Source organism: Lepidochelys kempii, chromosome 2 (genome assembly GCF_965140285.1).
Source record: "Lepidochelys kempii isolate rLepKem1 chromosome 2, rLepKem1.hap1, whole genome shotgun sequence".
Taxonomy (NCBI): domain Eukaryota; kingdom Metazoa; phylum Chordata; order Testudines; family Cheloniidae; genus Lepidochelys; species Lepidochelys kempii.
Genome location: NC_136381.1, coordinates 221,434,445 through 221,458,574, shown reverse-complemented (window position 1 = coordinate 221,458,574; position 24,130 = coordinate 221,434,445). Strand labels below are relative to the sequence as shown.

The 24,130-nt window shown below is 42.1% G+C and overlaps 1 protein-coding gene and 1 long non-coding RNA gene across 3 annotated transcripts in view; both read left to right on the top strand.

Moving 5' to 3' along the window:
• Positions 1-4,539: 4,539 nt before the first annotated feature.
• Positions 4,540-24,130, top strand: part of SDHAF3 (succinate dehydrogenase complex assembly factor 3) — a 78,435-nt gene continuing 58,844 nt past the window's right edge. Inside the window, exons 1-2 of one of the 2 annotated variants that reach the window (XM_073333875.2) lie at positions 4,540-5,036; positions 5,677-5,751. In XM_073333875.2, the coding sequence (XP_073189976.1) occupies positions 4,854-5,036; positions 5,677-5,751 (258 nt within the window). In that variant the 5' untranslated portion in view covers positions 4,540-4,853. The remainder of the gene's footprint in view (positions 5,037-5,676; positions 5,752-24,130) is intronic. The other variant, XM_073333876.2, reaches the window with a different exon arrangement.
• On the top strand, positions 20,320-21,450 carry LOC140907596 (uncharacterized). The gene is made up of 2 exons (XR_012157548.2): positions 20,320-20,431; positions 21,327-21,450. It is a non-coding gene; the product is annotated as an uncharacterized LOC140907596 (long non-coding RNA).

Sequence of the window (24,130 nt, the reverse complement as noted above, 5' to 3'; positions counted from 1 at the left end):
TAAAAATAAATTAAGCTTTCTGTCCCAGCTACAGGACAGCCTGATACAAAAACAAGTACATGCCAATGTAGACTTGGTCCAAATTGGTCTGGGTAACCTAAAAGGCCAATGGAATCTTTAGTAATGGCTTAATACTACCACATGGCTTATCCATAAGAAAAAAAAAATATTAGAAATAGGAAACTACACAGCCATAGCTATGGGATGCACTGAAATGCAGATACTTGCACTAGCTACTTTGGAACACAAAATGTTCTGGGTCATATTGGGAAATATTAAGGGTTTGATGCATTTGTTAAAAAAGAAAGAGATCATTGTTGACACGTATCAATATGAATGGATGCAATATGTTTCCACTATTGTAAAGCAGACTTATTAATGGGAGAAATTGTTGTCAAAATTGCACACCAACAGTCCCTGGAGGCAAAGGTATTGAAGGTTAACCCACTCCCCATATTACACATGGGATCCTTTTGGCTACCCTGGACCTTGAGCCAGTGGGCTGGGGAGGGAGGGAAGCTATTGGACACTAGAGGTTGTACCGAATGGACTCCTCAAAAGTGGGTGTGCCTCACCTTGCCTGTTGCCCCAGAACCTTATAGTAAAGATACATCACTAGGATCATGTATGTGGCATGAATTGGAATCACAAACTCACAGTACTTTCTCTTGAATAGGTTACATAGAAAGTGACACTGACGATTATAAATCTTAGTGTCAAAAGGGGGATTATGTTGGATCATATTAAAGAAGTTCTGTATTAAAATCACAAATGAGTTTGATTCCCCAGAGTTTAAATTCCAGGGCATTACTAATTAAGAGGTCTCTTGGTTTTTGGTATTGTTTCTCTCCCTCTATGTGTGAAACTTGCAAGCTGCTAACTGTGTTAGTACATTCTAAGACAGAGTCTGTTCTCAAAGCAATTCACAAGAGAGAGAGACTCAAAGCAATACTCTAACAACAGAAACAGCACCCAGAGACTCCCCACCCTTTTGTTGTATTCACAATTGTGATTAAAATAGAGATAGAGGATGTATGTGGATGGATGCTTGGTGTGGATAATAACTGAATGATCAGGGAGGTGCCAGCCTAAGAATCCAGTGTCCATCGGCTGAAGAAGGCGTCAAGTGGAAATAACCAGAGGACCCCCCGGAGGGCAGACTGGAATCCACCCAACAGCCTCAAGGATGGGAGAACCAAAGAACAAGATAACATCTTGGAGCCGTCAGGAATGTGCTATCTGCTGATTGATTCAGCAACAGCATGATGAAGCAATTCCCATAGACTGGCATAGGAAGAAATTCCTATAAAAATAGACTCTAAAAAGTGAGAACTTTGGGGTCTGATTCTGCAAACCAACTTCCAGGAGCATCAGATGAGCATCTGACAAGGCCCTGCTCCCTCCTCATGTCCAGGCCACCTGGCCAGTGGCTTGGCATGAGCAACTCTAAGGCTGGTAACTATGATAACAACCTTGCAGAACCTGTGTGTGTGTGTGTGTGTATGTTTGTATGAATGAATGTGAGAATAAATTTGAGACTGAATGGAATGTTATAACTATAACTAACTGCTTACTATGATTCTTTCTGTATTCACAATAAATGTGGTATTTTGCCTTTTTCCCTTTAATAAGATCCTGCTGGTTTTTATTTTATTGGTACAACAACGGGATGCAGAAATAAAGTTTCTTTACACCTTAAAAGACTGCTTCTCGGAGCAGCTAGTCCTGGAACCCACAAGAGGAGAGGCAATTCTTGATTTAGTCCTAAGTAGAGCACAGGATCTGGTCCAGGAGGTGAATATAGCTGGACTGCTTGGTAATAGTAACCATACTATAATTAAATGTAACATCCCTGTGGCAGGGAAAACACCACAGCAGCCCAACACTGTAGCATTTAATTTCAGGAATGGGGACTACACAAAAATGAGGATGTTAAACAGAAATTAAAAGGAACAGTGAAAAAAGTGAAATCCCTACTAGCTGCATGGAAACTTTTTAAAGACACCGTAATAGAGGGTCAACTTAAATGTATACCTCAAATTAAAAAACATAGTAAGAGAATCAAAAAAGTGCCACGTGGCTAAACAACAAAGTAATAGAAGCAGTGAGAAACAAAAAGGTATTCTTTAAAAAGTGGAAGTTAAATCCTAGTGAGGAAAATAGAAAGAAGCATAAACTCTGGCAAATGAAGTGTAAAAATATAAGTAGGAAGGACAAAAAAGAATTTGAAGAACAGCTAGCCAAAGACTCAAAGTAATAGCAATTTTTTTTTAAAGTACATCAGAAGCCTGCTGAACAACCAGTGGGCCCACTGGACAATGGAGATGCTAAAGGAGCACTCAAGGACGATAAGGCCATTGCGGAGAAACTAAATGAATTCTTTGCATTGGTCTTCACGGCTGAGGATGTGAGAGAGATTCCCAAACCTGAGCCGTTCTTTTTAGGTGACAAATCTGAGGAACTGCCCCAGATTGAGGTGTCATTGGAGAAGGTTTTGGAACAAATTGATAAAGTAATAAGTCACCAGGACCAGATGGTACTCACCCAAGAGTTCTGAAGAAACTCAAATGTGAAATTACAGAACTACTAACTGTAACTAATGTGATACCAATTTTTAAAACGGGCTCCAGAGGTGATCCCGGCAATTATAGGCTGGTAAACCTCACTTCAGTACCAGGCAAACTGGTTGAAACTATAGTAAAGAACAAAATTTTCAGACACATAAATGAACATAATTTGTTGGGGAAGAGTCAACATGGTTTTTGTAAAGGGAAATCATGCCTCACCAATCTACTAGAATTCTCTGAGGGAGTCAACAAGTATGTGGACAAGGGGGATCCAGTGGATATAGTGTACTTAGATTTTCAGAAAGCCTTTGACAAGGTACCTCACCAAAGGCTCTTAAGCAAAGTAAGCTGTCATAGGATACGATGGAAGGTCCTCTCATGGACTGGCAACTAAAAGATAGGAAACAAAGGGTAAAGATAGGAAACAAAGGGTAGGAATAAATAGTCAGTTCTCATAATGGAGAGAGGTAAATAGTGGTGTCCCCCAGGGGTCCGTACTGGGACCAGTCCTATTCAACATATTCATAAATGATCTGGAAAAAGGGGTAAACAGTGAGATGGCAACAACATCTGAGAAGGGGGTAAACAGTGAGATGGCAAAATTTGCAGATGATACAAAACTACTCAAGATAGTTAAGTCCCAACCAGACTGTGAAGAGTTACAAAAGGCTCTCTCAAAACTGGGTGACTGGGCAATAAAATGGCAGATGAAATTTAATGTTGATAAATGCAAAGTAATGCATATTGGAAAGCATAATCCCAATGATACATACAAAAAGGTTGGGGTCTAAATTAGCTGTTACCATTCAACAAAGAGATCTTGGAGTCATTGTGGATAGTTCTCTGAAAACTTCCACTCAATGTGCAGCGGCAGTCAAAAAAGCGAACAGAATGCTGGGAATAATTAAGAAAGGGATAGATAAATAGATAGATAGGTCAAAAGATATTGTGTTGCCTCTATATAAAGCCACATCTTGAATACTGTGTGCAGAGGTGGTTGCCCCATCTCAAAAAGATATATTGGAATTGGAAAAGGTTCAGAAAAGGGCAACAAAAATGATTAAGGGTATGGAACGGCTTCCGTATGAGGAGAGATTAATAAAACTGGAACTTTTCAGCTTGGAAAAGAGACGGCTAAGGGGAGATATGATTGAGGTCTCTAAAATCATGACTAGTGTAGAAAAAGTAGATGAGGAAGTGTTGTTTACTCCTTATCATAATACAAGAACTGGAAGTCACCAAATGAAATTAATAGGCAGCAGGTTTAAAACAAATAAAAGGAAATATTTCTACACACAATGCACAGTCAACCTGTGGAACTCTTTGCCAGAGGATGTTGTGAGGGCCAAGACTATAACAGGGTTCAAAAAAGAACTAGATAAATTCATGGAGGATAGGTCCATCAATGGACAGGATGGGCAGGGACGGTGTCCCTAGCCTCTGTTTGCCAGAGAGTGGGAATGAGCAACAGGGGATGGATCACTTGATGATTCCCTGATCTGTCCATTCCCTCTGGGACACCTGGCACCGGCCACTGTCAGAAGACAGGATACTGGGCTAGATGGACCTTTGGTCTGACCCAGTTGGGCTGTTCTTGTGTTATGCCCTTTCCAGGTCCATCAGTAATCTCCACGCATGGGGCATAATTAAGCAAAAACTCCCCCTCCCAACTCTGCAACCAGAGGTAGAAGGGCAGGGGAGGCAGAGCCACCCTTGGCCTATTATACCCGCAACCCATGGCTGGTGGATTCTTACTTATGTGGCTCCAGAGGCTCAGGCCGCCCCACAGAGATAGTGGTTGTAGCCCCAGCCAGGGAGCCTCCATACGAGAGCATGGGGGCGCCTGAGTGCGCTGGGCTGGGCTGGGCTGGGGACTCCCGGGGCTCCGCTGCCCCTGCTCCGCCAGGGGGCGTCCCGCCCCGGCTGCTGCTCGGCTGCCGCCGGGATAGCGGCTGGGGGCGAGAGAGCCCCTGAGCTCGGCCGGGCCGGCTTGCGGCGAGTCGCTGATCCGCCCCCCCCCCCCGGCCTGGCGGCTCCCGCTCCCTGCGGACCCAGGGCCAGGCGGGGCGTCCCGGCTGGGGAAGAGCCCGACGCGCCGCGTCCCGCCCCCCGGTGCCACCGCCTCAAAGCTCCGGCGTGCGAGCGCTTCTCTCCGCGCCCCGCCACCCCCGGGGGAGCTTCTCCGGGGCCTGCGGCTGCCCTAGCACCGCCCCAGCCCGCCCGCCCGCTGCACTGACCGGCCCGCCCCGCCCCTGCTGCTGAGCGCAGCCCGCTGGACTCCCAGCCATGCCGGGCCCTCTCGCCCCGCACGTGTCCCGAGTGCGGGCTCTGTACCGGCGCATCCTGCTGCTGCACCGGGCGCTGCCGCTGGAGCTGAAGGCGCTGGGCGATGAGTACGTGAAGGAGGAGTTCCGGAGGCACCGCTCGGTCGGGCCTGCTGATGCCCAGCGCTTCCTGCGGGAATGGGAGGCAAGTGCCCTAGGACAAGCCTCACCCCCCCCCACCCCAGCCCCGCCGCTGCTGGGGGGGCTGCGGGCCATCCAGCTCCTCCCTCACCTCGGTGTTGCCTTCGGGCCCTGCCTCGGCTGCATCCGTCAGCTCGCAGCCTGGGGCTAAGGCCGGGGATGGGGAGTCAGGAGATCTGGGCTGTGCTCTGACTTACTGCGTGGCGTGACCTGGCCTGGGGGAGTCTCTAGGCCCAATATTTTCAAAAGTAGCTGCTGAGCACCTGCAGCTCCCAGTGACCTCATTGTAGAAAATTTAGGGCTTAATTTCTCTCCGCCTCAGGCCTTCCCTGCATAGTATGGAAGCTGTGATGTTTAGACACCTCTGCAAAGTACCCTGAGAACTGCAGATTTTTTTTTTAAAAGCTTATAAGTGTAACCTATTTATTATTGTATACTAACCTCCAACAACCTCAGCACAAGGTTAAGGGATACCCATGATAATAGGCTTCTCTCTGCGCAGGCTTCTCTCTGCGTGGCACCAGACTGGTAGAACTCTCATAGCGCTTAAGGTTTTTGGCTGGGGTGGGGGGAGTAGTAGCAGACCTCCTACTAACTGTCATGTCCCTCTCTCTCTCCCCCCCTCCCCCCAATTTTCCATTCAGTTTACCCTTCACCACAAGATGCTCTCACTGGCCAGTTCTCCAGCTGTCTCCCAGATCCCAACAATGCCTTGTCAGGTATTCTCTTGTATGCCTAACCTTTCCAATTAGCTAGATCTGAGACTGTGCTGTAAATATTAGAGGTCCGTGCCTTGGGCATTTTGGCACTCTACTCCAATATTGGCATCTGGACACACTGGGGGCTTTAGTGTTTGAAGTTGGTGGTACGGAGCTCTGGTTCATTGTGTGAAGCAGAGCCTCCGTAGAAAAGGCCAAGGCATGAAACACCAAGAGAGGTCTAACAGCTTCTCAAAGCCCATGACTCCTGGTAGCTTGAGTATGTAGGTCTCTGGGCATCCTTATGCATTCATGAGCTCAAAGCGGGCATGGGGCAGAGTTTCCTGATATTGGTATGTGTAGTGGTCTGTCACAATTATTCTTAGTCCTGGCACGTCTGCCACAAAACCCATAGTACCTTTGAGGCATTCCTCTGACCCTGCATTGGCAGAGGTAGGATCTCTTGATGCATTGGAATGTTTTTTGTGCTAAGGCTGATGCTCATGCAGCAAGAGTCTGTTTTTCCCAGGTAGGAAGTCTTGACAATGATGATCTAGCACCTCTTACGCTGTGGATTTCACAAAGCAGATCAGATGCTTAGAACCCCACCATCACCTAGACAGTTCCAGCTGTGTAAATGAGGGCAGACTGAGTATCAGGGTGATAAAGGCTGATCTTTGGACTTAGGTGAGCAAGAGGACTAATTTTATGCCAGATAATTTCTGCGGTAGAGGAACACACCAATGCCTACAAGAGAGGAGTCCAACTTTCTCCAGTTCTTATAGAAGCTGACTAAACAAATGCATTTTAATTGAAACTGGTCCAAAAATTTGCTAAGTCCCCAGTTGAAGTACGTAGCCCAGGATACTCTTGCATCCTATTTTGGACCAGCAACTGAAGAAGGTGTAGCAGACCTCTCATGCAACTGACCAAGCCTGGAAGACAGCCAATGAAAAAAATATTTTCTTTGTGAGGGTGATCCCAGCTATCTAACTGTCTGGAGTGACTCAAGAGCAAGAGTACCAACCTCAGGGCAGCACCAACCCCCCAAATTGGTCATGAGTTCTATACTTAGATGTCACCAACCAATTATCAAGTATAAACTCTGAGTCACTACAAGAGCCTTAACACAGGGTCACGGACAGTTCTCTTGGGTACTCTCTCTGTGTTACCACCCGGATAAGCCTACCTTTGTGCTAGATGGTACGTTACATCAAGAGTCACAGCAATATTCAGGTTACTTGTAGTCCCAAAGGACCAGTCACTTACCTCGGGTCAGTTGCACCTTAGAGCTCACACCAAAGACCATGCTTGTAGCCAATCCTAAACTAGCTAAAGATTTATTAAATAGGAAAAGGAAACAGAGTTATTTACAAGGTTAAATCAGGTAAACATAGGTAGAGAAATAAGCTACAATCTTAAATTTCAAAAGGTAATAGTAGATTCTCTAATAAGCAAGCTCTGTATGTCCTTTAGGGCTAATCTAGGCTAAACTGCAGGGGATCACTGGCTTATGTTTAGGAACCTTGCCTCCAGGTTCCAAGCAGCAATGAGAAACAGTTCCTTCTTGTTACAGGTTTTTATTCACTTCTCCCCTTGCGCTCTGAGCTGCAAACTCATCTAATGGGAGGAATTCACTTGCATGACTCATCTTGCATCTCATGGCAGAGAGCAATCAGCAAAGTCTTTTGTCCTCTTTAATGCTCCATAGTAGTTTGTTTGGAGTTGATGGGCCTTCCCTGTTGAGCAGGACATAACACCTTCTGTTGGAGACCAGCATTTCACACTAGTTAATGTCCCTCTCCTGTCTAGTGATTTACACAGTTACTGAGGCTTACAATACAAATGCTTAAATATTATTGTGTAATATGGGATACATATTATAAGTGAGAATGCATGCAGCAACTCACAAGCATTCAATAAAATCTAACACATTCTTATAATTCTAATATCTATTATAACAATACTATTACACAGGTGAGCCAGACTGATTCCAGTTATGGATTTGTCGGTGTTCAATTGAGACATGGGGATCTTGGCATGAGCTGGTACCTGGTCTGTCAGCATCATACCCTCTACAGCTCTCACCCTCCTTATGTGAGTTTTGTGGAGTCAGCCATAGATAGAAGGAAGACTGTTTGTATTGATCCTGAGTATATTTAGAGGAAGGGTTTACAAGATCAGAACACCCATCTCAGTCTGAGTCAATCAGTGATATAGTCTCACAGGTGGTAGGAGAGGAGGGAGTGGTGGATTAGGCCTTCTTCTGGAGGAGGACACCTTTCTCTTTGCCTTTCACTGGAAGAAAAAGCTAGTGGTTTGCTCATGGCATCAAGAAAAGGCAATGTTAGCTAAAGATATTTTCTCCACCAGCTGGGGAAGGGATGCTGCTGTACTTTTCAACAGCCTACCTCTAGTAGCAAAGGACGTATTAAAGCTTATGAGACACAAAGGTTTAATGATTCTAATAGTCCCATATTGGTCTGATCAGGTTCAGAATCTGGCCTCAGTAGTCATTCAGAACTAGTACTTCTCTATCAACCTAAGAGCCATCTCTCTGACATCTTGTTCCTTTTAGGTTAGAGATCTTCAGGTATGGTATCTCTGAGCAGGTGATTTGGTCCTCCTGGCATTTCAGAAGCCATCTACAAAAAGGAGCTACAACTCCAAGTGGATAATTAAGAGTCCTCTCCAAGGTGGTCTTGAAGTTTCCACAATAGTGAGTCTGTCCTCTTGTCAATGCTCTTTTCATGACAAAGGAGGCCCTTCCTCATGAGTTTGATTTAAAAGGGTCTTGGAATAGACCAAAACATTTAGACAGTCCATTTAACTTGTTGTTTCTTTTGTCACCAGTTCACTGGGCATGGCTGTTACTAGAGGACTATACCTGAATGAATATCTGATTGCATTTCACATTGCTAGGGACTGGCTGACCTGAAACTAGAAAGTTATGTCAATGTTCGCGCAATTCAGATGAACGCTGACCATAACCTACCTTCATGGATGTTTTCATCAGACATATGTAAAGTAGCTGCATGGTTTTCTCTCCATATGTTCACAAAGCATTATTGCATAGGCTCATCATCCAGGAGGAAATCCTGTTTTGGATTCTTGCATTTCCAAGGTGGAGAAGGCCAAACTCTTTTACCTGGAGAAGTTTTTTTTTTTAATGTCAAGATATCCCAAATTTTCATTTGTCTCACTTGTGTGGGTTTGTCTTTCTGATAATTATTTCTTTCAGCAGACTTCAATGTTATGTCCAATTACTTGATTTGTAAGAGGTCACTTGCTGCTCCTTATACTGTTTAATGCTGGACGTAATAAAAGAAGATCTCAGTTAATGCTTTTGTCACTAACCTTGTTATTGCCACTTGTTTTAATGTCTGTCTCTCTTTTTGGACATTTTTCAGTCTTTCTTTCCTGAAGTGAGAGTCCTGCACAGATGCTCTCATTAGACAGGGAAAAATACGTAATTTATAATTCTACTTCTCTAAAAGATCCTTTTTCAGGATTCTCGTTCACCTGCCCGGTTCCTGTAAGAGTCTGGAGGTTAACTTTTAACTTTTTTTAAAGACCATTTTCTCTTACACCTTGTTTTTCATTTTTGTCTGAGGTGCACTTTTTTTATTTGTAATCTCACATTGATCATCCTGAATGGTTTTTTCTTTCTCTTAGCTTCATGTCCTGCTCAATATAAGAACGGAATAATTGGAAGGCAGCACTTTTAGAGTCAGCAGTAGAGCCATGGAATGGCTAACGGGGGGCCTGACTTGCATTTTTTATCTCACTATTGCTGACCTTAACGGTCAAAAAACCTTGAGAGTAAGAACAGTTCCATCAGCTTTTCAGTAAGGAGTCACAGCTTGGGAGTGAGAATCCTGCAAGATATCCTTTTCAGAATTAAAAAGTAAATGATTTTCTGATTTTCATTTCCCCATACCAGCTGATAGAGCTTGAAAACTGAAAATCTTGGTCATACCTCTCAAACAGCCCATGCTACCATGGGTTTTATTTGGTAGTGAATTCTATAATTAAAGCTGTAAAACAGTTTCCTCTCATAGCTGCCTGTAGTGTACAACTTTGCGGTTTAAATTTTCCATGTTTGGTTCTTTTCCAAAAGTGACTTGGAATTTTTTTTTAACAAAATTCCTTTTAGTCCCATTGGAGTTGTAAAAATACATGGTTTTTCAGCAAAAAACCTGAATTTCAAAACCTGAAATTTAGGATGATCTTTAATGAGCACTAATGGTTTTGCAAGGCATGGGGGTGGGAACGGGAAATTGCTTTAGATTTAATAGTGTCTGTTTGAAAATGGCATAGTGCACACTTCAAGAGGGATGCATTATATGGACAGTTTGAAAAGATACCAAGGAAGATTCAGGCTTTGCCAAGCTGTTCATGTGGATCCTTTTACCTATATCTCAGTCTTCTTATTTCCCCCCCAAATTGTGTCAGTCTGAAGGTGTGATAACTAAAAATCTCACATTTATTTCACAGAGTTAAGGGACTTTTTGCACCTTAGAATGCGCTAGGACTCCCAGAGCCTTGGAATCATGAAATAGATAATTGGACAACAGGCCCCAAAGCATTTCTTCATCATTCTCTTCCTTTGCTGGGAAACAGGTTCTCAGGCCAGTGTTATCTCTTTTTTTTTTTTTTTTTTTTTATTCCAGTGGGATATAGGGCATCAGTCTATCCCTTGGCTGGAGGGAATAGCCCATTCAATACTAATTTCGTGGAGGCTCTAGATTAGTTCTTGAACATCCTGCAATAGTGCATCTATGAAGTGCATGTATATGGCACACTTAAAGAAGTGTGCCCTAGTGGTACTAGCATATTGCTTATTACAGCTGTGCTTCTAGAAATTCTGCGTGCACCCAGCTTCTTTTCTTTTCTATTTTTTCTTTAAAAAACATCTAGAGGCATTTTTAAAACTAACAGAATCATCCAAAGCACAAGACTTGGTGGTCATGGTAGACTTCAACTACCCAGACACCAGTTGGGGAAAATAATACCGCAGGGCACAAATTATCCAACAAATTATTGGAATGTACTGGAGACAATTTTTTATTTCTGAAGCTGGAGAAAGCTATTGGAGAGAGGCTGTTCTAGATTTGATTTTAACAAATAGGGAGGAACTGGTTGAGAATTTGAAAGTGAAAGGCAGCTTCGATGAAAGCAATCATGAAATGATGGAGTTCATGATTCTAAGGAAAGGTAGGAAGGATAATGGCACAAGAAAGATAATGGATTTCAAGAAAGCAGACTTTAGCAAGCTCAGGGAGTTAGTAGGTAAGATCCCATGGGAAGCAAATCTAAGGGGAAAAACAGTTCAAGAAAGTTGGCAGTTTTTTAAAGAGACATTATTAAGGGCACAAGAGTAAACTAGCCCATTGCGTGGGAAAGATTGGAAGTATGGCAAAAGACCACACTGCCTTAACCAGGAGATCTTTCAATGATCAGAAACTCAAAAAAGAGTCCTACAAAAAGTGGAAACTAGGTCAAATTACAAAGGATTAATATAAACAAATAACACAAATATGTAGGGACAAAATTAGAAAAGCCAAGGCACAAAATGAGTTTAAACTAGCTAGAGACATAAGGGTAACAAGAAAACATTCTACAAATACATTAGATGCCAGAGGAAGACAAAGGACAGGATAGGCCAATTACTCAATGGGGGAGGAGATGGGGGGGGGGGGAGGCCCACGGGATGGGACAACAGAAAATGTGGAAATGGCAGATGCGTTAAATGACTTTTGTTTCAGTTTTCACTGAAAAGGTTAGTAGCAACTGGACATCTATAATATAGTGAATGCCAGTGAAAATGCAATAGGATCAGAGGCCAAAATAGGGAAAGAACAAGTTAAAAATTACTTAAGCAAGTTAGATGTCTTCAGGTCACCAGGACCTGATGAAATACATCCTAGAATGCTCAAGGAGTTGACTGAAGAGGTATCTGGGCCATTAGGGAATATCTTCAAAAAGTCATGGAAGACAGGAGAGGACTGGAAAAAGGCAAATATCATGCCCATCTATAAAAAGAGAAATAAAGACAACCTGGGAAATTGGACCAGTCAGCTTAGCTTCAGTAATTTCCAGAAAGATAATGGAGTAAATAATTAAACAATCAATTTGCAAACACCTAAAAGATAACAAGTTGGTAAGTAACAGAACAAATCATGTCAAACTGAACTAATGGGTTTTTTTGACAGGATAACATGCTTTGTGGATGCGGGGGGCGGGGGAAGAGGGGGAGATGTGGTATATCTTGACTCTCGTAAGGCTTTTGATACTGTCTTGTATGACCTTCTCATAAACAAACTAGGGAAATACAGCCTAGATGGAGCTACTCTAAGGTGGGTGCATAATTGGTTGGAAAATCATTCCCAGAGAGTAGTTATCAGTGGGTCACAGTCAAGCTGGAAGGGCATATCGAGTGGTGTCCTGCAGGGATCAGTTCTGGGCCCAATTCTATTCAATATCTTCATCAGTGATTTAGATAATGGCATATAGAGTACACTTATAAAGTTTGTGGGCGATACCAAGCTGGGAGGGGTTGCAAGTGCTTTGGTGGATAGGATTAAAAATCAAAATTATCTGGAAAACTGGAGAAACGGTCTGAAGAAAATAGGACAAAAGTCAATAAGGACAAAATGCAAAGTACTCTATTTAGGAAGGAACAAATAGTTGCACACATACAGAATGGGAATGACTGCTTAGGGTGGATTACTGCAGAAAGGGATCTGGGGGTCAGAGTGCATCACAAGTTAAATATGATTCAACAGCGTAATGTTGTTGCAAAAAAAGCTAACATTCTGGGATGTATTAGCAGGAGTATTGTAAGCAAGACACGAGAAGTAATTTTTTTGCTGTACTCCACACTGATTATACCGCAGATGGAGTATTGTGTCTACTTCTGGGTACCACATTTCAGGAAGGATGTGGACAAATTGGAGAAAGTCCAGAGAAGAGCAACAAAAATGATTAAAGGTCTAGAAAACATGACCTATGAGGGAAGATTGAAAAAATTGGGTTTGTTTGGTTTGGAGAAGAGAAGACTAAGGGGAGACATATCAGTTTTCAAGTACATAAAAGGTTGTTAGAAGGAGAAGAAAAACATTCTCTTTAACCTCTTGAGTATAGGACAAGAAGCAATAGGCTTAAATTGCAGCAACGGCAGTTTAGGCTGGACATTAGGAAAAACTTCTTAACTGTTAGGATGGTTAAGCACTGGAATAAATAGTCCAGGGAGGTTGTGGAATCTCCATTGCAGTTTTTTAAGAGCAGGTTAGACAAACACCTGTCAGGAATAGTTTAGAATACTTATTCCTGCCATGAGTGCAGGGGACTGGACTGGATGACCTCTTGAGGTCCTTTCCAGGCCTACGATTCTATTAAATGCTAGATAGTGTGTCAAAGCAACTTTGAAGTTTCACAATTAAAATGATGTAATAGTTAAGTTTCTTACAGCAACATTAACTTGGCATGTTGCATATGTGAAGTATTTTTATTCCTGATTTTCTTGTTAGATGTATAGCTTACTGTTGCACAAATACAATTTTAATTCCTGGACAGGCTTTTTCCTCACTCTCTACACACTTTACAAGATGCATATTGCAATGTGGTTCGATATGTTGTATTAATGGAGAGAGAGAATGTGTGATCCTATAATTAAATATTGTATCTGAATGTAAGCACATGAGAGCTGAGCTAAAGTTGCAAATGTTAACTTTGTCATTTCGTGACTTTGAGTATCTAATTATGCAACCTTAATGTTCTCAGAATTTTTTTGGTTTTTTTAGTGGATTTTCCTAGGTTTTAAAAGAAATCCTTAATCTGGAACTACTTGACTTTGTGGTTGAAACTCCTATTAACTCCAAGAAAAGGCTTGGCCTTGCACCACTGAAGTCAGTAGAAGTTTTAACACTGATTTCATTCGTAGGAGGATCATGCCCACTGTGTGTATCATGCCTTATTGAGTATGTATACTGGGCCATTGATAATTGGGACTGTGGTTGTGTTGTGCCTTCTTGTTATCCAGCCTTCCTCCTGGATACTTACTAATTGTTAAAATAGCCCTGGCATTTTTGACCAAAACTTACCACTGTTCCAAACAATTTTATTGTTCTTACTTTATTATTTACATAAAAAATGCAGATTCAGGAAAGTGAGCGCATCAGGTGTTTATGTCAAGGAAATCAATCCACATAATTTAAGTTCTCTGTTTCATATTTTGGGACCATCTTTTGTAACATAGTATTTTAGGATTTTAGTTTCAGGACAGCTCTCCTTGGATATGTACCCAAATCTCAATGTGAAACTTGAACCTATGATTTAGTTCACAGGCAAGAATGCTGCCATCTTAAATATATTTGCAGAGTATAAAAAGATAAGTGAAACATTAAAGGCAGATTTTAAGACTAATTTTAAAGAAAAATGAGAGAAATGGGATCAAGTTTGAGATATAATGTCTCAATAGATAAATGAACACAGAATAACCATTGAGTTACTGTAATATTGCTGTATTTAAGGTCCTACTTCATTTGTGATATTCCAGAAATTGCAGATTCTGCAATATTAGGCTTCCACCGTAGTTTTATTTTAAATCATCTTACTTTGCACAGTCCACAATTTGCATACATTTTGAGTTTTGCAACACACTTTTTTGCCTATTAGTACTTCAAATGATCTTGGAGAGTTTTGGGATTCATCTGCAGTTCTACAGCATTTTCCAGAGTTAGCAGAGGCAGCAAAGCAATCACTATTGATCTTACCTAATTCTGTGGATGCTGAGTGTGCAACATCTCGATACAGACAAGTCTTCACAAAGCAAAGACAGGACATGAAGGAGACCCCTGTAGTGGGGTGTGCTGCAGTAATATTCAGTGCCTGTAAAATATAAATGGCTAAAGTGACTGAATTCTATAGCAGTTCTGTTAAGAATTTGTCTTCTGAATTTTATATTGCACCAGTCACTTTTTAAAAAAATGAATAAGAACATAAGAACAGCCATACTGGGTCAGACCAAAGGTCCATCTAGCCCAGTATCCTGTCTTCCGACAGTGGCCAATGCCAGGTGCCCCAGAGGGAATGAACAGAACAGGAAATCATCAAGTGATCCATCCTCTATTGCCCATTCCTAGCTTCTGGCAAACAGGCTAGGGACACCATTCCTGTCCATCCTGGCAAATAGCCATTGATGGACCTTTCCTCTGTGAATTTATCTAGTTCTTTTTTGAACCCTATAATATAATATAGTTGCACCAAATTGTCTGGTTGTCAAAAAAAAAAATAATAATGAGGAGGCATAACTGTCATGGATTCACAGGTCCCGTGCTCTGGAACAGCCCCTGCGAGAACTCCCTTCATTGTGTCATCCTTGCTCAAGGGTTGCACAAGTTCTCTGGGGTAAGCCCCTTGGCTTCACTGCCTCTTGGGACTGAATTTCACAGCCTTCAGCACCTCTGCGTCACCTCATGAGTTCCCCTCAGTTAGTCCACTCGAATTGGACATCTGGGGAAGGCTTGCACGCCCAAAGAGGACAATGCAGCCCGACTTCCTTAAACTGGAGTGACTCCTAGAAAGTATTGTAAAGGCAGATGGGTTTATTAGATTAAGTCCTTACGTTAGCATAAAGAACGGAGAAGTTACAGCAAAGTCCACCGGGGTCTGTCCAGAACCCTGATCTCTCATGCACTCTCTCTCTGACCTTCCTTGAGTCCCAATCCAGAAGTGAGAGTCCTGCTTCTAGTAGCGTGCACTATACAACACTCCAAAGCCATCCTTTGTTCTGATTCCTGGGAAAAACAGGTCACCTGGCTACTCAGCTCAATTCTTTGTTCTCTGGCTGGTTGTAGCTGGCTGGCTTCTTGCAGAGGGTGGGTCCCAGGGTCATCAATTGCTAGGTTACAAAAGGTCTGGGACATTGTATGGGCCCAGACAGCAAGGTGGCAGTCACACTTGGTCCCCTAGGTCTCTGCAAAGATTAAACCACCTTTTCCCACCACCTAGTTAAACATGCAGTACATAGGGGAAACTGAGGGACACACAGTATTTATATAAAATATTAAGAAAAATTCCCACTTTGTCTCAAGAACATAATAAGTGAGTGTTTATCATTCCAGCAATTTTTTTTTAAACAAATAGGTCTACTGTGGCTTTTCCAATTACAACTAAGGTCTGTAATTACTATTCTACGATTTTCCATGTCTTGTCCGCAACTCCGCAGCAATTATTTGAAGAACATCCCATGATTCAGGTAGGGTCTTAGCTATACTATAATTTTTACTAGAAAGAGACAAGGGTTTCTTTAGTTTGCTTAGTACAGGAATTTAGGAAGCTTGTTAAAAAAATAAATCCCTAAACTCTTGAAAAGATGTAAGTGGGTAATGAAATATTTTTATGGGAAATCTAATTTGACTTGTTTGAACTTACAAAATAGAAAAATGAACTGCCTTTTGAATGCTGTTGCATGAAACAAGGCCTCTAAGAATTAGATTAATAGAAACAGTATGTATGTAAATGTTAAATTTATAAAAATAATTAGTTGTATAATGTCATGTTATGCCTATTTATATTTTATAGCAGTGGGCTCAGATTAATGGTTTGTATCTTGAAACCCCTGGGGAAGTATTAATACTAGAAGGAGATACTTCTAAAGAAAACAAGCTTTGTTAGTCAGGAACTATAGCTCTTCAGGTGGATTCAAATGAGGCATATCAATTATTAATATACATTGCTTTCTATTTTCTAAATATTTAATATTTTAATTAAAATAATTGGTGCTCATTAACAAGAGGCAGCTGGTATAATTAGATTGATGATGATTATTGCCTGGGAATGTTATGAATGTTGGCAGAGCTGATAAGTAATTTAGCTCAACCTCTAAATTGTACAATAATTGATGGGTATGTATTGCTTAAAAACAAATAATAACAAGCTAATATTAATTACCAAACTGGTTGGGTTACAAATTATGGGTTAGTGTTGTTACAGCAGAAAATTCAGCTGCATCTTTTTTTATTCACTTCTAAGACATTTGAATTGTCCTCCTCCAATCCTTAAGGCTGCCATGTTACGAGGACCAGTCCTCTAGCTAAGAAGGTTTAGGCTGTCTTGGGGCTACAGAGAATCACTAAAGAGTGACAAGAGAGTCCATCTTCCTAATAAGCTAAATAAATTGCCTCTACCAGTTTCTAGCCATTGTTAGCCCTGGAGCACTGGATTTTGACAGCCTTTCTATGAGCTACCACGTGACTGAAATTGATTCAGAGTTATGCTTTACCATAGTGTGCTTGGCTCATTGAAAAAGGGAGATGCTTACATTGCTCTCTAGTAACACATGAAGGCATTCAGGAGCTGTGGAAAACATAATTCCAACTATACATATAAAATGATGGGGTCTAAATTAGCTGTCAAGAAAGAGATCTTGGAGTCATTGTAGATAGTTCTCTGAAAACATCCACTCAGTGGGCAGCGGCAGCCAATGTTGGGAATCATTAGGAAAGGGATAGCTAATAAGACAGAAAATATCATATTGCCTCTATATAAATCCATGGTACACCCACCTCTTGAATACTGCATGCAGATGTGGTCACCCCGTCTCCAAAAAGATATGTTGGAATTGGAAAAGGTACAGAAAAGGACAACAAGAATTATTAGGAGTATGGAACAGTTTTTTGTATGAGGAGAGATTAATAAGACCAGGACTTCTCAGCTTGGAAAAGAGACAACAAAGGGGGGATATGATGGAGGTCTATAAAATCATTTCTGGTATGGAGAAAGTAAATGAGGAAGTGTGTTATGAGAAGGAGTAAATAATGAGAACTAGGGTTCACCAAATGAAATTAATAGGCATAGGGTTACCAGGCATTCAATTTTCAACCGGAACGCCTGGTCGAAAAGGGACCCTGGCGGCTCCAGTCAGCACTGCTGACCGGTCCATTTAAAAGTCCAGTTGGCCACTCTCAGTGGGGCAGGCAGGGTGCCTGCCAGCTCCACATGGCTCCTGGAAAGCTGCTGGCATCTTCCTCCAGGTCCTAGGCGTAGGGGTGGCAACAGGGGCTCTACATGCTGCCCCATTCTCGAGCATTGCCTCTGCAGCTCCCATTGGGTGGGAACTGTGGCCAATGGGAGCTGCAGGGGCAGTGCCTGCAAGCAGAGGCAGCGTGTAGAGCCGCCTGGCTCCACGTCCGCCTAGGAGCCAGAGGGAGATGCCGGCAGCTTCTGGGAGCCACCTGAAGTAAGCACCGCCTGGAGCCCTCATCCCCTCCCGCACCCCAACCTCCTGCCCCAGCCCTGAGGCCCCTCCCATACTCCAAACCTCTTGGCCCCAGCCTAGAGCCCACTCCGACACCCCAAACCCCTCATGCAAAGCCCCGCCCCAGAGTCTGCCCAAGCTGGTGCTCTCACCTCCCCGAACCCCATGCCCCAGCCCAGAGCTTCCTCCTGCACCCTGAACCTCTCATTTCTATCCCCATCCTGGAGCCTGCACTGCCAAATAGAAAGTTGCAACCCTAAATAGGCAGCAGGTTTAAAACAAACAATAGGAAGTATTTCTTCACACAGTCAAGGTGTGGAACTCTTTGCCAGAGGATGTTGTGAAGGCCAAGACTATAACAGGGTTCAAAAAAGAACTAGATAAGTTTTATGGAGGATAGGTCCATCAATGGCAAGGATGGGCAGGGATGCAAAACCATGCTCTGAAGTATCCCTAACCTCTGTTTGCCAGAAGCTGGGAATGGGCAACCTGTCAATGACTGGGTCTCCTACTTTCACATAACCACAACATCATTTCCTGTTTCTGAACTCCTTGGGCTGGTGTGATTCTCCCTACATCACTTTCACTTGTTCTTAAGGTCTTTGCCCACCCACAAATGGACTGAGATTTGAGAGGTGAAACTGAAAAACAATTTTTCAGGTGATGGGTGAGGAAGAGCATTTAGGGGACTGAGCTTCCGCTATCATCTGTGAATGCTGGAATCAACCTGGGCTATGAATGGGAAATCTGGGGTGCCTGTTTGATTGTCCCTCAGCAACTGTATTGGATATATAAGCTTAAGACCGCTGCTACCTTTTTGTATTCTGCTGTAAGTGGCAATGAAGTACATTGATTAGATGATCTGGTCTTTGTCTAACTTTCAAAAATCTATTACCTTGTTAAATATGATTTTTGAAGCATTTGTCATTTCAGATTTTAATAAAAATTGTGACATAAGATTCAGGAGTGCTATTTCATATTTCCACATAGTCGAAAGGTCACTAAAAACCAATTCTGCTGTATCTGGCAATGTTGCATTATGTGGATCAAAAACTATTTATTAAAAGTAAATTCCTATTGCTGCTGATAACCTTAACCCTAACTTAGAATGTTCAGTGGGCATTTGGTTGTAAGGATCACATTGGAAACTGTTTCCTTAGGTTTTTTTTTTGTATTTCTCAAAGTCAGAAAAGACTTTTCTCATTCATTTGAGTGTCTTTAGTTGTAGCTGATGAATGAGAGAGCTTGTGAGAATCAGACATGATCGCAGATAGGAAATCAGGATGCTGTTCTGACTGTCAGGCTAGATGTGTGTGGTGTGGCTGCAGTGACTTCCCTTAATCCGCTTGATCTGCTTTGGCATTAAATGCTTAGTCTTATTCACTCTCTGTGCAAGGCAGAGAGTTTGTTTTTTCTGCATCTTTGATTTGGGAAGTTTGCATAAAACAGCATTGAGGTGTAGTGATCATTTGGATAGAACAGCGGTGGGCAAACTTTTTGGCCCCGAGGGCCACATCTAAGTATGGAAATTGTATGGTGGGCCATGAATGTTCATGAAATTGGGGTTGGGGTGTGGGAGGGGGTGAGAGCTCCAGCTGGGGGTGCGGGCTCTGCAGTGGGGCCAGAAATGAGGAGTTCAGGGTGCGGGAGGGGGCTCTGGGCTGGGGCAGGGGGTTGGGGTGCAGGTGGGTGGGACTGAGGGGTTTGGAAGGCAGGAGGGGGATCAGGGCTGGGCAAGGGATTGGGCGTCAGGGATGCAGGCTCCGGACGGTGCTTACCGCAAGCAGTTCCCTGGAAGCAGCAGCATGTCCCCCCTCTGGCTTCTACACTGAGGCGTGGCCAGGCAGCTCTGCGCGCTGCCCTGTCTGCAGGCACTGCCCCTGCAGCTCCCATTGGCCCCATTTGCTGGCCAATGGGAGCTGTGGGGTTGGCGCTTGGGGCAGGCGCAGCGTTCGGAGCCCCCGGGCAGCCCCTAGGCATAGGAACCGGATAGATGTGCCACTGCTTCTGGGAGCCACGCAGAGCAAACCCCCAAGTCCACTCCCCGGCAGGAGCTTGAGGGCCAGATTAAAACATCTGAAGGCTGGGCTGTAGTTTGCCCACCCCTGGGATAGAACAATCAAAATGAAGGTTCCCCAGACAGATTTGTAAAACAGGATTCCATTGTAATATAGCCTTAAAATTTCATGGCCCCATTCTCATTCTACCGGTGCTGCCTCCAAATCTAGAAAAACACAAGCCCCGTTAGGGCCCTTAGTCAAGAATCCTTATCATATAGTGGAATCTTGTCTTTCAGAGAGAATTGGAATGATCTGTGAGTATACCCAGTAGATGAATTTGTATGTGTGTGGTACACATCTGTCGTGGGAAGAAGCATTTGGTACCTCTCATTTGGAAAGTGACATCATTCTCTTTTAGATTAGTCTTTCCACTACTGAGGTCGGTAATTTTTGTGTTTTTCTTTGTTCACATGGATATGGTATAATGTTTGATTAGCTTCTTTTGTTAACTCTGTTATATGTAAATACAGTGCCATTTCCCCTGCATTCCAATAATGGTGTGGTCTTGAGTTAATGGAAAATGAGACGGGCATTTGGTACAGGCCTTTACTGCATGTTCCAAGTTCAAAATGGCATGGGCAATACCATTAGTATTTTTAACACTGCTGCCATATTGCTATACCACTTATTGTTTTTGTTGTTAATATATGAATTTTAAAGCTTACCCTGTAGTTGTACCTGCGTGATCTTATGTCTAAATATTTAATGCTTTCAGTAACAACAGTGAAAGTATCAAGAGTCATACTATTACTAACACATTATTTAAAAAAATTGTAGTTTAAGTACAGAATTATGTCCTGGAACCCATTTATTCATCTGTGGATGATCCCTACTTCTCTCATAAATACAGTTTAGTAATAGCCAACACATGATTAGGTCTCTCAAAAGAATATTATAGTGAACACATTTGTTATAATCAGCATTAAAAAGAATATGAAGTTATCTTTTAAAAGATAATTTAGGCCTCCACCTAGTGGTGGTAGGGTATTCTGTCCAACAGAAATGAGACAAACAGGAAAAACATTACCTCAGCTACATATAACCTATTTATCTTGTTATGGGGCTTGTAGCTTTCAAACTTAACAAATCAGAAGATTGTGCACACAAATTATGTGCATAACTGTACATGACCGTGAGGTTTTTGTAACTTAGGGCCATCATGATTAGAACCTGTTATCCCAGGATTACATTCAGGTTCCTGAAGAACTTCTGAATCTATCAGAACATGATCTCCTGTTCTGCTGCAAATTTAATAATATTTCTGTTTTTTTCAGGGCTCTTGGATTATGCTTTAAACAAAAAGTCTAACTGGATATAAAAAAAATAGTGAAGATCAAATCTGTAAAGCCCATCTTTGTTTGTATGTGTACAAGTAAACATATTTTGTTAAGTTTCCAACTTTAGCACTCCTTAATTATTTGGACAAAACTGACTTTATTAGGAGATCCCTTGAGTAAGAACTGCTGAGTATGGCTTTGAAGAAGAGGAAAAGTTGCCAGACATTGTCTTTTCCATTTTGTTATTCTTCCAGTATCCAGTTTTATTATTTGTTTCACAGTAATGCCTAGAAACCCTAACCAGATTAGGGCACTATTGGGTTGAGGTTCTCTACAGACACATAGTCAAAGACAGTAACTGCTCAAATGAGCTTGCAGTCTTACCTTACGACAAAATGTAACAAGTGAGTGAAACAGGCTGGGGAAAAGTAAGATGGAGTAATAGAAAAACAATTTTTTTTCATAGAGCTTCTGTGTGCATGATTTGCAGATAGGGAGCTAAATAAGGAGATTTGTGCCAGTAATTTCTGCTTGCCACCTGCCTAGCTATTATCTGGAAATGATCTATAAACATTGCAGTAAAAGTGAATTCAAAAATAAAAAAGTAGAAAAAACTAGCATACCAACTTAAAAATCACTAGCTTTCCACAACAGCGATAGATAAAGTAGCATGTTCTGGAATAATTGCAGTCAAGTATCTAGTGCTGTGTTTGTGTATACATTAAGCATGTCCACTTCAGTACTGTGAAAGCCTGTGTAAGACTGAGGATACCTCAGAAAAGTTATTTTTATGAGCTAATGTAGTGGATGCATTTCATATTGAATCTGGAACTCTTCTTAAATAGTAACTCTTACCATAGATGCATAAATTCCAAAGCGAGAGGGACCATTGTGATCATCTAGTCTGGCCTCCTGTGTAATACAGGCCATAGAATGTCCCCAAAATAATCCCTAGAGCATCTCTTTCAGAAAAACATCCAATCTTGGTTTAAAAATATCAGAGATGGAGAATCCACCATGACCTTTGGTAAAATGTTCCAATTGTTAATTACCCTAACTGTTTAAAAATGTATGCCTTATTTCCAGTCTATTTCTCGCTTCAACTTCCAGCCATTGGATCATGTTATAACTTTGTCTGCTAGACTGAAGAGCCCATTATTAAATATTTGTTCCCCAGGTAGATACTTATAGACTGTAGTCTTAAATTTAACAAAGAGAAGGTAAATTGATTGATTGAGCTTTTTGAGTCTATCACTATAAGGCATGCTTTCTAATCCTTTAATCATTCTCATGGCTCTTCTCTGAACCCTCCTCAGTTTATCAACATCCTTCTTCAGTTGTAGGCACCAGAACTGGAAACAGAATTCCAGGAGCAGTTGTTATATATTGTACTCAAGATTCCCCTGTTTATACGTCCCAGGACTGGATCTTTTGGCCAAAGCGTCACAAAAGGAGCTCATGCTCAGCTGATTATCCCTCCCGCCTCTAAATCTTTTCATAGTCACTGCTTCTCAGGATGGAGTCCCCCATCTTGTAAGTATGGCCTACATTCTTTGTTCCTAGATGCATACAGTTACATTTAGCTGTATTAAAATGCATATTGTTCGCTTGCACCCAGTTTACCAAGAGATCCATATTGCTCCGAATCAGCGACCTGTCTTCATTATTTGCCACACCCCCAGTTTTTTGCCATCTGCAGACTTATCAGTGTTGATTTTATGTTTTCTTCCAGGTCATTGATAAAAATGTAGAAATAGCTTAGAGCCAAGAAATGATCCCTATGGGACCCTAATAGAAACATAACTGCTTGATGACAAGTCTCCATTGACAGTTACATTTTGAGACCTATCATTTAGCCAGTGACTAATCCACTTACTGTGTGTCATGTTAGGTTTTTAATCAAAATGTCAAGCAGTATCAAGTCAAATGCCTTATTGAACACTAAGTGTATTATGTCAATACTATTACCTTTTATCAACCGAACTTGTAATCTCAACAAAAAAAGATATCATTGGTTTGACAGGCTCTGTTTTCCATAAACCCATGTTGATTTGCATTAATTGCATTACTCTCCTTTAATTCTTTATTAATCAAGTCCCATGTCAGCTATTCCGTTACCTTGCCCAGTATCAATGTCAGGCTGATAGGCCTGTGACTACTTTGGTCATCCCACTTATGCTTCTGAATTCCCTGAAGTCATCTACTATCTATGAAATATCCCACGACTTAGTGTTGTTAATGCCAGTATGAGCCATCACCAGTGGATCTTTGTGTGTCAACTTCAGAAGCCTATCCAATCGGACATCTCATGTCTTGGCTCTGGGAAGGCAGCAGGCTGTCTTGTTGTCTGCCTGTCCCATGTAGAATGTTCTTTTGATTAATCTGAGTATTCGATTCTCTAACAAGAATTGTCCGTCTTCCTGGGACGATTGGAGAACTTTCTGCAGGCAAGCTTGATTTTCTTACATGTTGTACTGATCTGCCATCTATGTGTGTCTGGTACATCTCTCCATTCCCTTGGACCTATGGGATCATGAGAGGTATATTTTCCAAAGTTTTCACATTGAGGACCTGGTATTGATTTGAAACTTCTAGTTGTGTGGAATTCTTCTTGATCCCCTTCTCTCTAGTGTCCACAGCCTGCCTATCCTTGTATGTCTGCAGCCATGTCAAGTGCTGCCATGACCTTTTGCCTCTGGTGGTTACAAATGGCCAAGCCTCTTTTCTGACTTCCTCCCTGTCCGATTCCTTGGTGGCCAGCTCCAGTGTTCCTTGAGCCTAGGATATTGGTATTTCCCAAA